General features: G+C 45.7%; 1 protein-coding gene and 1 pseudogene across 1 annotated transcript in view; one reads left to right on the forward strand and one right to left on the reverse strand.

The window, feature by feature from the left end:
- MYO5B (myosin VB) overlaps positions 1-15,502 on the reverse strand; it is a 324,120-nt gene that overhangs the window by 74,779 nt on the left and 233,839 nt on the right. The window contains exons 11-12 of the mRNA XM_028479944.2: positions 3,439-3,520; positions 2,770-2,910 (exon numbers count right to left, since the gene is read on the reverse strand). Of these exons, the coding sequence (XP_028335745.1) occupies positions 2,770-2,910; positions 3,439-3,520 (223 nt within the window). The remainder of the gene's footprint in view (positions 1-2,769; positions 2,911-3,438; positions 3,521-15,502) is intronic.
- LOC102988595 (40S ribosomal protein S27-like) lies at positions 6,919-7,736 on the forward strand (annotated as a pseudogene).

Consider the following 15,502-nt stretch of genomic DNA (forward strand, 5'->3'; position numbering starts at 1 on the left):
GATTTCTCCATTGAATCTGAATGAGATTCTTGCCAGGTAGAGTAATCTTGGTTGTAGGTTCTTCCCTTTCATCACTTTAAGTATGTCATGCCACTCCCTTCTGGCTTGTAGAGTTTCTGCTGAGAAATCAGTTGTTAACCTTATGAGAGTTCCCTTGTATGTTACTTGTCGTTTTTCCCTTGCTGCTTTCAATAATTTTTCTTTGTCTTTAATTTTTGCCAGTTTGCTTACTATGTGTCTCGGTGTATTTCTCCTTGGGTTTATCCTGTATGTGACTCTGAGCTTCCTGGACTTGGGTGGCTATTTCCTTTCTCATGTTAGGGAAGTTTTGTACTATAATCGCTTCAAATATTTTCTCTGATCCTTTCTCTCTCTCTTCTCCTTCTGGGATCCGTATAATGTGAATGTTGTTGTGTTTATTGTTGTCCCAGAGGTCTTTTAGGCTGCATTTATTTATTTTCCTTCTTTTTTCTTTATTCTGTTCCGCAGCAGTGAATTCTACCATTCTGTCTTCCAGGTCGCTTATCCGTTCTTCTGCCTCAGTTATTCTGCTATTGATTCTTTCTAGTGTAGTTTTTATTTCAGTTATTGTATTGTTCATCTCTGTTTGTTTGTTCTTTAATTCTTCTAGGTCTTTGTTAAACATTTCTTGCATCTTCTCGATCTTTGCCTCCATTCTTTTTCCGAGGTCCTTTATCATCTTTACTATCATTACTCTGAATTCTTTTTCTGGAAGGTTGCCTATCTCCACTTCATTTAGTTGTTTTTATCTTGTTTTTTTTCTTGTTCCTTCATCTGGTACATAGCCCTTTGTCTTTTCATCTTGTTTACCTTTCTGTGAATGTGGTTTTTGTTCCACAGGCTGCAGGACTATAGTTCTTCTTGCTTCTGCTGTCTGCCCTCTGGTGGATGAGGCTATCTAAGAGGCTTGTGCAAGTTTCCTGATGGGAGGGACTGGTGGTGGGCAGAGCTGACTGTTGCTCTGGTGGGCAGAGCTCAGTAAAAATTTAATCCGCTTGACTGTTGATGGGTGAGGCTGGGTTCCCTCCCTGCTGGTTGTTTGACCTGAGGCAACCGAACACTGGAGCCTACCTGGGCTCTTTGGTGGGGCTAATGACAGACTCTGGGAGGGCTCATACCAAGGAGTACTTCCCAGAACTTCTGCTGCCAGTGTCCTTGTCCCCATGGTGAGCCACAGCCCCCCCACCCCGCCTCTGCAGGAGACCCTCCAACACTAGCCGGTAGGTCTGTTTCAGACTCCCCTGGGGTCACTGCTCCTTCCCGTGGGTCCTGATGCACGCACTACTTTGTGTGTGCCCTCCAAGTGTAGAGTCTCTGTTTCCCCCAGTCCTGTCAAAGTCCTGCAATCAATTCCCACTAGGCTGCAAAGTCTGATTCTCTAGGAATTCCTCCTCCCGTTGCCGGACGTCCACGTTGGGAAGCCTGACGTGGGGCTCAGAACCTTCACTCCAGTATGTGGACTTCTGTGGTATAAGTGTTCTCCAGTCTGTGAGTCACCCACCCAGCAGTTATGGGAATTGATTTTACTGTGATTGCGCCCCTCTACCGTCTCATTGTGGCTTCTCCTTTGTCTTTGGATGTGGGGTATCTTTTTTGGTGAGTTCCAGTGTCTTCCTGTCGATGATTGTCCAGCAGCTAGTTGTGATTCTGGTGTTCTCGCAAGAGGTCGTGAGAGCATGTCCTTCTACTCCGCCATCTTGGTTCTTCTCCAACATCATTCTTAATGGTGAAAAACTAAAAGCATTTCCTCTAAGATCAGGAACAAGACAAGGATGCCCACTCTCACCAGTAAAAAAAATGTGCTGTGGATTTCAGCGTATTTTCATTCTGTCTTCCACTGTCTTATTAATTGTTCCTTCTCACTTTCAAAGGCAATGAAACTTGGAGAGTCCTGCTGGAAGGGAGACATCTGCTCCTCCTAAAGCATCAAGCCACAAGCCACCCTTTACAGGGAAGACATGGGAGACCAGAAAGTAAATGCAACTGGGCTCTTCCGTTTCAATACCGAGAACCACGTGGCTTCTACACCTTTTGATTAGAGTTTCCATCACTGGAGGAGCTGGCATACATTTACCCCCTGATCACCAAACACCAAACCAGGAGAAGTTTTTAAGATCATCAGATCCAACCCCCCTCAATTCACAGAGCAGAAAACCAAAGGCCAAAGTAGTTAGGTGATTGATAACACCCAATTCCCCTGCCCCACATTTTCAAGGCTGCCTGTTTCTCTCCATGCTGGCAATTCAGGGTTCTTCCTGTTATAGCAGGTAGCATCCATGACAAGCTACTTGGGGGAAATCTACAGCTTTCACCTGCTACCAAGCATGTGGCTCTTATCGCTCCCAAGCCATCTGGCACAGTAAAGATGACCCTGTGCTCTTAACCCACACTCTCTGGGATGCCTGTCTAGAAGTCGGGGTCCTTCTCTCAGCACCTAGGTGATCTGGGACACCAAATCCATACCACCATCACTTCATGCCAATCCATAACATCCAGTCTCTGCCAAAAGAGGCACATGTTCACCAATGCAGCAATACCTGCCAGTCATGCTCAACGTGTTACCTTCTGATATCTTCTAGTATGCAGAATAGACACCAATGCTTCTCCCAGCAAACTAAAGGCCGGCTAATCACAGATGAAATTCCAGCTTTGAGATCTCACATGTTCCCCTGCACCACAGAGCTGTCCTCTGCCCCACACCCCAAGCCTATAACTGAACTGATTCAATGACAGCATCATCAGTTTTACCTTACATTCTTCATCCAACAGGTCCAAGATGCCCAGCTTAGCTTCTATGAGGTCAATACAAGGTTGGTTATCATAAAAATCAATCAAGGTCCAAGGGATCTGCTCCTTCATGTATTCCTCTTGCTCCAACTTGAAAACATGCTGGTGTAAGAAGTGAAAGGCCAAGGTTAGTGAACTACAGACACACCTTAACTTTCAACTCCCCTGAGCTTCAACCACATGGGTTCTGAGCCCTGGAGGATGGTGCATACTCGCTAGAAAAAGTTTAGGCACAAGTCACAGTCATGAATGAAGAAGAAAAAAGCTCAGTTAGGTGATCCTCACTCCCATGTGAACCCTTCCCTAGGACACTCCAATAATCACCTGTACTGTCAAACCTCAACTAGTAGCAAGAAGCCTCATAGCTGGCTTGCAATTGCTCAAATACCACAGAGGCTCGGGGTCAAAAAGAGTGGGAGTCAAAGCCAAGGAGAGGATCACTGACCTCCTTCTGAGCAGTGGGGAGCACCTGCCTAGAGCTGGGGCACCACCAGGAAACCAAGGGCAGGTCAGGGCAGAGCTAGAGCCCACTGACCCTGGACAGAAGAGAAGTAGGCCGGGCTGTCTGTCACTCCCTGGTGGGGAGAGAGGTCTCCCCCACCCAACATCTCCGGGTCCAGAAAAACCTACCAAGTTGAACTGTTGCTGGAGCTTCTCATTCGCATAGTTGATACAAAACTGCTCAAAGCTGTTCACGTCAAATGTCTCAAACCTGCAGAATGGAAAGAGCAGAGGATAAAGTAAGAGACGTCTCCTTTTACCAAAGGAATCACTGGGACTTCAGCAAGGCAGCCCTCGTCCTCTGCTCCCATCCGGCTCTAGCCTTAACTCCAGCACACAAGTGCCATCTGCTCTTGTGCCCAAAGAGACCACTGTTGCTGGCATTAGCATGACAGAGTCCTATTAAATAGGAGAGTAAGAATGTACATCTTTTTCTCAATTAGAAAAAGTACTGACAGCAGGACATTCGGAAAAAGCAGGTGTAAAAAAGAGAAAGTCACCCATGATTCTATCACTCATGTTAACCACCAGTTACATTTTGGTATTTTTCCTTCTAGGGATTTTACATTTTTGAAGAAAAGTAGAATTATATGTAAAATTATACCTATATTTGTCATTTAACTCCCCATTCGTTATTCAACATTTTCCCATGCCACTGTTCTTCAAAGGCATCAGTTTTATTTATTTATTTATTGTTTTTTGCCTGCGTTGGGTCTGTTTTTTGGCTGCACTGGGTCTTCGTTGCTGCCCGCAGCCTTTCTTTAGTTGTGGTGAGCAGGGCTACTCTTCACTGCATTCTCTTGTTGCAGAGCACAGGCTCTAGGCAGGTGGACTTCAGTGGCTGCAGCATGCGGGCTCAGTGGTTGCGGCACGTGGACCCTAGAGTGCACGGGCTTCAGTAGTTGCCGCGTGTGGGCTCAGTAGTTGCGGCACATGGGCTCTAGGTGCGTGGGCCTCAGTAGTTGTGGCTTGCAGGCTCTAGAGTGCAGGTTCAGTAGTTGTGGCGCATGTGCTTAGCTGCTCCGCAGCATGTGGGATCTTCCCAGACCAGGGATTGAACCCGTGTCCCCTGCACTGGCAGGCAGATTCTTAACCACTGAGCCACCAGGGAAGTCCCAAAAGACATCAGTTTTAATGTCTGCCTCATGGACCCTTGTATGGATCAGAGATGCTGCTTTAGGCCTGAGGATTGTACAGGTGCCCAGGTGAGGGGACCAGTGGGGCCAGAATTTAGCTGATGCCCCCCCTCAAGTCTGGGAGGGAGCATTTGCCCCAGAAGGGATGCCTTTTTCCAATTCACACAAAGGCTTCTCCTGGACTGGCAGTGGCCCCATGCAGATGAATCATAATTTAACCAATCACCTATTGCAGGACATTTTGGTTCTTTTTCCAGTTTTTAGCTGCTATCACTGCTGTGACAAATATTGGATATACATCTTTGAATTCATGATCCTTAGGATGCTATTCTAGAAGGAAAATTACCATGTTGGAGTTTGTTTTCTTAAATGGTAGAAGAAAATTACCTTCCAGAAAGATGGAGCCAATTGATGTTATCACCCTACCCCCACCCCAGCCTCCCAATGTATGAAAACATCTTGTTCACCTAATCCTGGTTAATAATGTTGTCTTTAAATTCATGTTTGACCTAGAGTTTACGTATGATAAGATGCACCAATTTGAAAGATATATTTCAATGAGTTCCTGATAAATATTATACTACATGTGTCCACCATCACAATCCAGATGTAGAACCATTTTTATCACCACAATCACCCCCAAAGTTCCCTTGTGCTCCAATCAGGTACGTTCTCATTGCCCCTCACTGGGAGTATTAATGCATCACAGATCTTTGGTCAGTAATGTAGATTAACTTTGAAAAATCTTTGGTTAATTATTATGCAAAAAATGTTCTTCTTTGATTTTGAATATCTTTTGATTATTGATAGAGCTCAACATTTTTCTGTGTGTGTGTGTGTGTGTGTGTGTGTGTGTGTGTGTGTACTAGCTGTCTGTACCTTGTGAACTGTCTGTGATTGGTGAAGTACTTGTTGGGTTTTAACTTTAAAAATGGACTTATTTGAGCTCTTTACACTTTAGATCATCAACACTGACTGCTCAACTGAAATGTTTGCAATATGGCTCGATCACTGCTGGGGAAGGGAGTTGGAGAAGAGGTGGAGCCTGCAGAGAGGAGGGCAGGTAAAGAGATGAGACATGGCACGGCACAGCACAGCCAGGCACAGTCCTGCCTGCAGGCCTCGTATGCTACACTTGAGGGGTTTGGATTTCACCAGGAGAAATGGGGAAAATTTGAAGGATTTTAAATTAAGAAATGACAACCAGGGCTTCCCTGGTGGTGCAGTGGCTAAGAATCCTCCTGCCAATGCAGGGGACATGGGTTCAAGCCCTGGTCCAGGAAGATCCCACATGCTACAGAGCAACTAAGCCTGTGTACCACAACTACTGAGCCTGCACTCTAGAGCCTGCGAGCCACCACTACTGAGCCTGCGTGCCACCACTACTGAGCCTGCGTGCCACAACTATGAAGCCTGCACACCTAGAGCCCTTGCACCGCAACAAGAGAAGCCACCACAATGGGAAGCCCGCTCACCACAGTGAAGAGTAGCCCCTGCTCGCCACAACTAGAGAAAGCTGCGCACAGCAACGACCCAATGCAGCCAAAAATAAATAAATAAATTTATTTTTTTAAAAAAGAAATGACAACCATACTTGCATCTTAGAAACACTGTGATTTGTGGGAAGGTGAGCAAGACTGAATGCAGGAGGTCGAGTAAGGCAGTTATTACTGGAGCAATAATTCAGGAAAGATCCAATCAGGTCATGGCTTAGGCTGGTGGTGGCCAAGTAATGGAAAGGTTCTAAAGACATTAAGGAAGGTGGAAATGAGAGGACTTCAAATGACCAATGGCGTGTGGAGATGAGATTCACTTGTACAACTGAACGGATGTGATCACCCACCAAGCTGGGAGCATTATTATAGCATCAGCAGCTTTAGCTACAAGTGAGTGGGGCCACCACGTTCGCAGAGCAAAGGCATCAGGCTGAGGGGGTAAGAAAGGGAATAAATCGAGGAGGAAGAGGTACCTTTTTCTCATTCACGCACCACGCTGAATGAGCTGGCAGGGACCCTGTAAATGAGCACCTATAGAGCACCAAGCCCCAGATGCTTCATGAGCTCGCTGAGCACCCACAACAAACAAGAGCTCGGGTCTACTACTAATCCCACTCTACTGCTGAAGAAACTAAATAACCTGCCTGAAGTCAGAGAGTCAGTAGACAAGAAGAGCCAATATTTGAACACAGAGAGAGTGATTTCTGAGACCACATTAACTCAGAAAGGAGTAAAAGTTCCATTTAAGAAAGAATGAAAAATAAATAAGTCAATACAAAATTAAAAAAGAAAGAAAGAAAGAAAGAAAGAAGGAAAGAAGGAAAGAAAGAGAAAGAAGGAAAGGAAAGAAAGGAAAGAAAGGAAAGGAAGGAAAGAAGGCAGGAAGGAAGGAAGGAAGAAAGAAAGAATGAAGAGGACGCCGTGCGCCCAGGTGAGTGCTGCTGCTTTGGACAGGCTGGGCTTGCGAAAGCCTCAACATGCCTTTGGCTAGAGATTTACTGCATCCTTCCTAGGAAGAAGAAAAGAAAAAACATTTTAAAAAACTGGCTGGTTCGAAGTCCAAATTCTTTATGGATGTAAAATATCCAGGTTGCTACAGGATTACCACAGTTTTCAGCCATGCTCAGACAGTGGTGCTTTGTGTTGGTTGTTCAACACTGTTGTGCCAGCTGATGGGAGGAAAGGCCAGACTCACGGGGGGCGGTTCATGTAGAAGAAAGCACCACTAATGATCCACGCAACTTCCTGAATTTGTGTTCTATCACAGAAAGCCTTATCTGTTTAGTAATTCTAGTTAATCTACCAAGATGATGTAATTATGTTTAATTTTGTAAGGTATACAACAATGCTCTATTTTGATGTCAGTTTTTCAATAAAGTTTTGATTATGAGCATAAATAAATAAATACATAAAGAAGGAAGAGATGACTAGGAAGGGCTGTGGAGAAGAGGAAAACTTCCCAGGGGAGGAAGTGTTTGAGCACGTGGAGAGTGGGAGATGGGTGACACCGAGTGACCCCAGGCTGGGGACACAGGCTTCAGCCTTCATAACCTCACATCGCTAGCCCTCTCACTCTTTGTATGGGTGACTGAATTTTCTCAGTCTTACATAAAATTATGCCAGCCCTTCCAAACAGGCTGAACTACCACTCCCTAATGGAAATGTTGGAGCTGCCCCTGGTACGGTTGGGGATGGCAGTGGTGGTGGAGAGGCAGCACCATAAGCAGCAGAACCAGCAAAAATAAATGCATCAGATGCCCAACAGGGTTGGCTCAGTGCCCAGAAAACATCAGGCTTCTCCTCCCCCTCCTCCTCTGTGCCCACCTCCCCCACCAAGGTATAAGACGAGAAGTGGGAAATCATCTTGAGATCAAAGGAATCAACTCCTTGGAGACAACCACATTAAAGCACAGTCTTTGGTCATGCCCACAGAAGAGAAGTAATTCTAGGTCAATAAAACACGATCAAAGATGCAAAATCCAAGCTGGAGGCACTCCAGACAATGCAGGAGGGAGGCACTGGCTCTGCCAGTCCTTACCCTGGATTAGGGTCCTCCCAGCCCAGAGGATGGTCCTATAGCCCGAGTTATGTCTCCTAGAACCTCATTTCCTCCCCCTATAATCCCGTCACACCCCAAGAAAGGTTGCTGATGACAGCCAAGTCCCAGAGGAAATTTAATTAATAAAACCTAGAAGGAGGATAAAAGAGCTACCCTAGCAATCGGCCAGATGACAGCACTTGGGTGTGCTTGCTGAGCTTGTACTGGGCTCCACAGATAAAGGATTTAAATATCTCCCACTTGTCATTTTTTAAAGGTTTACATTGGTAGCACTCCACAAAGAACATTCTCATTAATTTGAGAGGGCCTGAAATTAGCTCATAATTTCCCTATTTCTAAGATATTATCTGGTAACAATTCCTCTGCCGTCTAGTGTAATTACTGTAATGCTGGAGGCCCAGACATGAATGAGGGGTTTGGGTAGCTTGGAAAATGTCTAAGACGACTGACCTCAGAAAACCACAGATAGGGAGATAGGGCAACTTCTCTAAATTAAATTATATTTGTAGTAATTCTTGCCATCAACAGAGATGACTTTTTAAAATAAACACAATGGATCAATTTATAGTTCACAAGATTAAAATATCACAAAGAAATTTACATATGAGAGGGAATTGGATTTCTCTTCTAAAATCAATGTTGAGAATATTTAGACCAGAAGCCTTGGGTGGGAGGAAGGTGAAAACATGGAATAAGATTTGATGCTGAGACCTGAGATCTGTACTCATGGTGGTACAATTATCACCCCTACTTCAATGTTCCCCTATCTTCAAAAACATAGTAGAAAAGTAGAAAATTCCCTTCTCATTCTACCCGACTTCAGGACGGGGTAAGGGATACAAGCACCTCTATAAAAATAAGGCAGTGTCTGTGGGAAAGTGAAACTGCAATAAAAAGAACTCAACCCTTCACTCTGTGAGTTAATTATTAACCTCCACGAACCATTCATTCCAGAGTAGAGAGGCAATGAGATGCTTTGCAGGTTGGGAAACAGTTCTTCCCCTGGAGCACAGGTCAAAGGAACTAGACTTTCTTAGCTCAGGCTTGTCTTTCTATTTCACCAAGACCTCTCTCTATCCTTCTACCAAAGGTCGAAAGAGAAGATATGTGATATAGGTTAGACGTAGAGGGGGGCTTCTAGGGAATGAGTACTAAAATTCAAACAAGTCCTCTCAAGGTCTCTTTCCCTCCTGAAGCCCATGAAACCTCACAAGGGTACCTTGCAGTCTGTTAGGGAGGCCAACCCTTCTGATCTCTTTACTAAACAATCCCGGGGTGCTAGCTGCACCTAAGAATGGCAGGACTTGAATTCTGCTCACATGTTTCTCTCTGTGCCCAGATGTCCCCACATAGGACTTGTCCTTCAGGGACAGCACAGTTCTAGGCACTGCTCACATCCCAAGTCAAGAACAGTTCTTCTGGAGGATCTAAGTCCATTCAGTTTGCAGTGTGCTCCAATTCCCGGATCTTCGCCGTGTCTGAAAATCTAATGTGGGACAGGAAGATGCCCACCATATGGTAACCCTCTCCCAATCCATCAGTCAACTGTCCCAGGAACTGTAAGGGCTTCAAAGAAGAGCAAGTCATGGACCCTGTCCAACAGAGCTATTAGGAGGATAACATGAAACCAGTATATGAAACCTCCCAACTAGTAGAGATTTTATGTGTTACAAGACTTTAAAGGAGGGTGAGTTCATGGGGGTGCTGGCATGGACAGAGAGAAATGGGACTTTATCCAAGCTTTAAGACTATGCAGTGGTGTTTGGTTCCAGGCATGCTCCAAAGGGCTGTGTCAGAGCAATTCTGGAAGGTTGAGCTTGACTTTCGAGCACTCTTGAGTTACACGGCTCTCCTGGGAGACTCAGAGATTCCAGGGAGAACCCAATTGCTTCGGGTAATCTGCTGGATCTGAGAACACTGGGACCAGCTGTGCATGTCTTCCCTGAAGAAGACATGTCCAGGAATCTTCTGGGCTGTCCAAGGTTGGGTCACTGTTCACAGGCTGCAGGGTAAATGCAATCACTGACTTCTCCCCCTCCATTCTCCATGAAACCTTTCCATACTAGACAGAGAGGGGATGGGTAGTCTTCTCCAAATAAATAAATTAGGATTGTGAAATTATCTGTAAGTCTATTCTGAAGAGACCAAGAAAACAAAACATAACAAAGACACAAAGAATTTCCATCAAAAAAAAAAAGAATTTCCATCAAAGTGATGAAGGCAAATGGTGAGCCTAAGAAATTTACTTAAAATAGATCATTAAAGGCAACTTACAGAATGTTAGAACATGTTTGCATATCATATTTCTGAAAAGGGGTTAATATCCAGAATATATAAAGAAATCTCACAACTCAAAAAAAGTAAATAACTTGATTTTAAAATGGTCAAAGAACTTAAAACATTTCTCCAAGAAGATATATGAATGGCCAAGAAGCATATGAAAAGACCACCATAAATCATTACAGAAATGCATATCAAAACTACAAGATACCACCTCATACCTATTGGGATGGCCACTATCAAAAAAAACAGAAAACAACAAGTGTCAGCAAGGATGTGGAGAAACTGGAACCCCTGGGCACTATTGGTAAAAATGTAAAATGGTGCAGCTACTATAAAAAACAACATGGAGGTTCCTCAAATAATTAAAAATAGAATTACTATATGATCCAGCAATCCTACGTGTGGTTATACATCCAAGAAGTCTAAAAGAAGAGATATTTGCACACCCTTCTTTGGTCATTGCAGCATTTTCACAATAGCCACGAGGCAGAAGCAGCCCAAATGTCCAATCAATGGATGGATAAATAAAATGTGGTACATGTATACAATGTAGTATTATTCACCTTTAAAAAAAGAGGAAATCCTGTCACATGCTACAACATGGTTGAATCTTGAGGACATTAGGCTAAGTGAAATAACATAGTCCCAGAAGATAGATACTACGATTCCATTTACACGAAGTCCGTGGAATTGTCAAAATCATAGAGACAGAACGTAGAATGGTGGTTGCCAGGGGCTGGGGGAGGGAAGATGGGAGTTGTTTAATGTATAGAGTTTCAGTTTTCCAACATGAAAAAGTTCTAGAGATCTATAGCACATCAATGTGAATATACTTAACATTACTGCACTGCATACGTAAAAACGGTTAAGATGGTAAATTTTATATTGTGTTTTTTTTAAACTACAATTTAAAAATACTTTTTAAATCATTAAAAAGCACTGAGTAGAGCTGGATGCAAATTTAAAGTTAGGAAATACCATAAGAGACACAGAAAGTAACACAAGAACTGAAGAAGATATAAAATCCCGGCAAACCCCATTTCCTGTTCCTGGGGTCCAAACGTCCCTCGGCATCCTCTCCTTCACTATTCCTCAGCATTAGACATGAATCTATCCCTGCCTTGCTCCCAAAGTCCCCTAGGCCAACTGTCCTCTTCAAGAATGAGCTGGCCATAGCCAAAGCCTCCTGCTATCTTGGCATTTTGAAGGCTCAGGTCAAAGACAAATAAATGTGTATTTTTCCCAAATTGGCACCATTTATTTCTCATTGCCTCGAGGAGGAGAGAGGAATAAAGGGTTACGATTGTAATTAATCAAGCCTGTAGAGGCAAATGCTGGTTAATGCAACATGAAAAGGAAACCCCAGCCAAAAGCTGCCTGGCTCTCTCCTATTAATTTCCATCCCCTGCTTGGTATGAAATACCCTGCAGGCAGCTTCACAGATCCTTAGTTAAGGAAAAGAGCTTGGCTTGGGTTGGCTAAATTGCTCTGGATGTTGCTTGCTCTGCACTTTTTGGAGCTGGGGCAGGAGAGCAAGATGGAGGGAAGCCGTGCTTCTACCAGGACACTGGGTATCTGGAACTGTTCAGGAGAGCCTGAGAGACGGGCCTCTGAGCAGGGGGCTCACCACAGCTGTGGTGGAGGCAGCTGTGGCCCAGGCAATTTACTCAGGCACTCACAGCCTTTTCTACCATCTGAACTAACTACCCTTCAGAACATCATGATAAGGGGAGGTATGTATGTATGATGCTGGCTCACACACTGCTTGCTTATGTATACAGAAGTGACTGTTTATTCACTCTAGCTGCTGATTCTATAGTAACATATTAAACATTTATACAAAAATCTGGAGTGGCTCATTTATACTATGGAACTCCTTCCAGCTGTCTCTAGAATGAGCTTGACTGGTGACCCAGTAACACTCTAGCTAGGTGCTACAGTTTATCTACGGACAGTCATCCCAGCTGAAGTAATCAGTACCTACTTGTAGGGGAGGGGGCAGCAATCCCACTCTTATTTGCTTGCTTTGCACATTTCCAACCTAATTCAGAGAGGAAGATAACTCCTTAGTCCTTTCCTCTTAATCAGTGGGGTTTAATGTATTCAGAAACCTAACCCCACCCTCCTTCTCGCTCTCTCCAGCTTCCACATGCTCTCTTTTGCTCACAGGTGACAAAGAGGAGTAAGAAAAATAAAAACATTAGGTCATCCCAAGGGCACCTTCTATGTGCATCAAGGTATCCCCATCTAGGGCTGAGAGACAACGAGTGAGACACTGGGATAGATGGTCTCCTCCCTCTCCAGAGTTTGGTGGTCAGGGATTTGGGTAGGAAACTCAAAATATTTAAAAAATGGCTGGAGTTTTGAGATGCCATGGATGAATCACTTCCCGTAGTCATATTGTTTGTAAATAAAGCCTAAAAACAGGAATTAGTTTGAAATGAGAGGAGGTCGTTAGAGAGGGTAACAGAGGTAGAGTATCAAGCATGACACTCACTTCCAAGTAACTGAAAACAAAAGATTCAGTGGGTTTCTGAAAGGTATCTTTCCTGAAGGTTTCTGAAAGATAGCTGGAAGGTGTGTGAAGCCCAAAGGAAACAAGGCAGAAGAACACCATGATTGGGAAAGGGAGATGACAGGAAATATAGTTCAATGTAAATCCCAGTTTCCACCAAATGTTGCCACTGTCTCCCAGATTAAGAAATGATGTCACTGGGCTTCCCTGGCGGCGCAGTGGTTGAGAATCTGCCTGCCAATGCAGGGGACATGGGTTCGAGCCCTGGTCTGGGAAGATCCCATATGCCACGGAGCAACTAGGCCCGTGAGCCACAAATACTGAGCCTGCGCGTCTGGAGCCTGTGCTCCGCAACAAGAGAGGCTGCGACAGTGAGAGGCCCGCGCACTGCGATGAAGAGTGGCCCCCGCTCGCCACAACTACAGAAAGCCCTCGCACAGAAACGAAGACCCAACACAGCCAGCCAGCAATCACAACACAGCCAGCAATCAATCAATCAATCAATCAATCAATCAATCAATAAAGTAAGTCACCGTGGCTCTAAGGCCCAGGACTAGAATGTCACTTTAAAAAAAAAAAAAAAAAAAGAAAGAAATGATGTCACTAACCTGACGGATCAAAAAGAGTACCTCCAGATTCAAGTCACCTGCTTTCCTGTGAAGTTTTTGGTTTTAGTCTCCTAAGCGTTCATTACATACCTTCTTACCAGAAAAGAAAGAGAATGATTTCTCAGCAGACCAGAACTGATGAGGAGCAGGCGTATGTACATTCAGGGTCGTCCGTAAGTGCTTACTTGGCCACAAATGGCCCAGTTAGACAGCAGCTGGTTAACGCTGAGCCCACCTTATCTAAATTGGCATCCTGAACTCTGCCCACAGCATGTGAAGCCGGCACTGACTGAGTAGATGGAGGAGGAATCGTGCGTGGCATTTCTCTCTCCCCAGGAGGAGGTGAATTGCTTTCTAAATATGACCGCTTTATGACAAGGTTTGAAAAAGTAAATTAGCTTCTGAGAAGGAACAAGGATTAAAAAAAGAGAAAACAGCATAGCGCACCTGGAAGGAAGCAAAAGGGGAGGAAACTCCCCGAGAGTGCTTGTCTAGGGCCCCAGGCTGCACAGCGCCCCCGCGATGGGACCTGTCCTCGCTGGAAAGCTGTCAGATGTTCTCAAAGAAACCCACGGCCACACGGGGAGGAAGGAGACACACAGGTCAGGAGCTGGCACCAGAAATAGGAGATGGAGTCCTACGTATCCCCATCCACCCATGGACAAGTGCCCTTCACACCAAAGACAAGTCTTCCCTGTGATCTATTTCTCCCCTTTGGGCGGGCACAGGATCTTAGAGCAAATAAACTCAGTTATAAAAATTAAATGGCAAATATGAACACAAAATCCCAGCTTGCAGGGGCTCAGCTAACACCTCCAGACTCAGCAGCACCAGCAGCCCAACCCACAGAGGCCTTCCCCACCACCACCACCAACAGGCAAAGCCTCTTGCTGGGGATCCCTTGGAAGGGAGGAGCTATCTCCTCCCTTTTTAAGCTCAAGGCGCTGCTAAGACAGTATGTACCTATAACAGAACTGAGGCATGATATTGTACGTATCAGTAGCACTGCAGTCATAATACTTTTATGTGCCATTAACAGTGGGAGACCTTCAAGGTGGTGGAGGAGTAGGACATGGAGTTCACCTTCCTCCCCACAAATACAACAAAAATACATCTACACGTGGAGCAGCTCCTACAGAACACCTACTGAACGCTGGCAGAAGACCTCAGACTTCACCAAAGAGACTGCCCCATATACTTGGGTAGGGCAAAAGAAAAAAGGAAAAACAGAGACAAAAAAATAGGGACAGGACCTGCCCCACTGGGAGGGAGCTGTGAAGGAGGAAAAGTTTCCACACACTAGAAGCCCCTTCACTGGCGGAGACAGGGGGTGGCAGGGGGGAAGCTTCGGGGCCACGGAGGAGAGCGCAGCAACAGGGGTGCCGAGGGCAAAGCGGAGAGATTCCCGCACAGAGGATCAGTGCCGACCAGCACTCACCAGCCCGAGAGGCTTGTCTGCTCACCCGCCGGGGCGGGCGGGGCCTGGAAGCTGAGGCTCAGGCTTCAGAGATCGGATCCCAGGGAGAGGAATGGGGTTGGCGGCGTGAACACAGCCTGAAGGGGGCTAGTGCACCACAGCTAGCCGGGAGGGAGTCCGGGAAAAAGTCTGGACCCGCCAAAGAGGCAAGAGACCATTGTTTCGGGGTGTGAGAGGAGACAGGATTCCTGCTCTGTGTGCCCACAGAAGGCAGGGCACCATCTAAGCAAGCTCCAGAGATGGGCGTGAGCTGCAGCTATCAGCTCAGACTCCAGAGATGGACATGAACTGCTAATGCTGCCACTGCTGCAACTAAGAAGCCTGTGTGCAAGCACAGGTCACTACCCACACCCGCCACTGGGAGCCTGTGCAGCCCGCCACTGGCAGGGTCCCGTGATCCAGGTACAACATCCCTGGGAGACACAATGCGCGCCTCAGGCTGTTGGCGATGTTATGGTGGCCTCTGTTGCCGCAGGCGTGGCCCATATTCCAGTTGTGACTACCATACCCCTCCCTCTCCCCGGCCTGAGTGAGCAAGAGAGTCTTAATGAGCTGCTGTTTTAACCCCCTCCTGTCTGGGTGGGAAACAGACACCTGAGGGCAACCTACACGCAGAGGA

The sequence above is a fragment of the Physeter macrocephalus genome, chromosome 19 (genome assembly GCF_002837175.3).
Source record: "Physeter macrocephalus isolate SW-GA chromosome 19, ASM283717v5, whole genome shotgun sequence".
Taxonomy (NCBI): Eukaryota; Metazoa; Chordata; class Mammalia; order Artiodactyla; family Physeteridae; genus Physeter; species Physeter macrocephalus.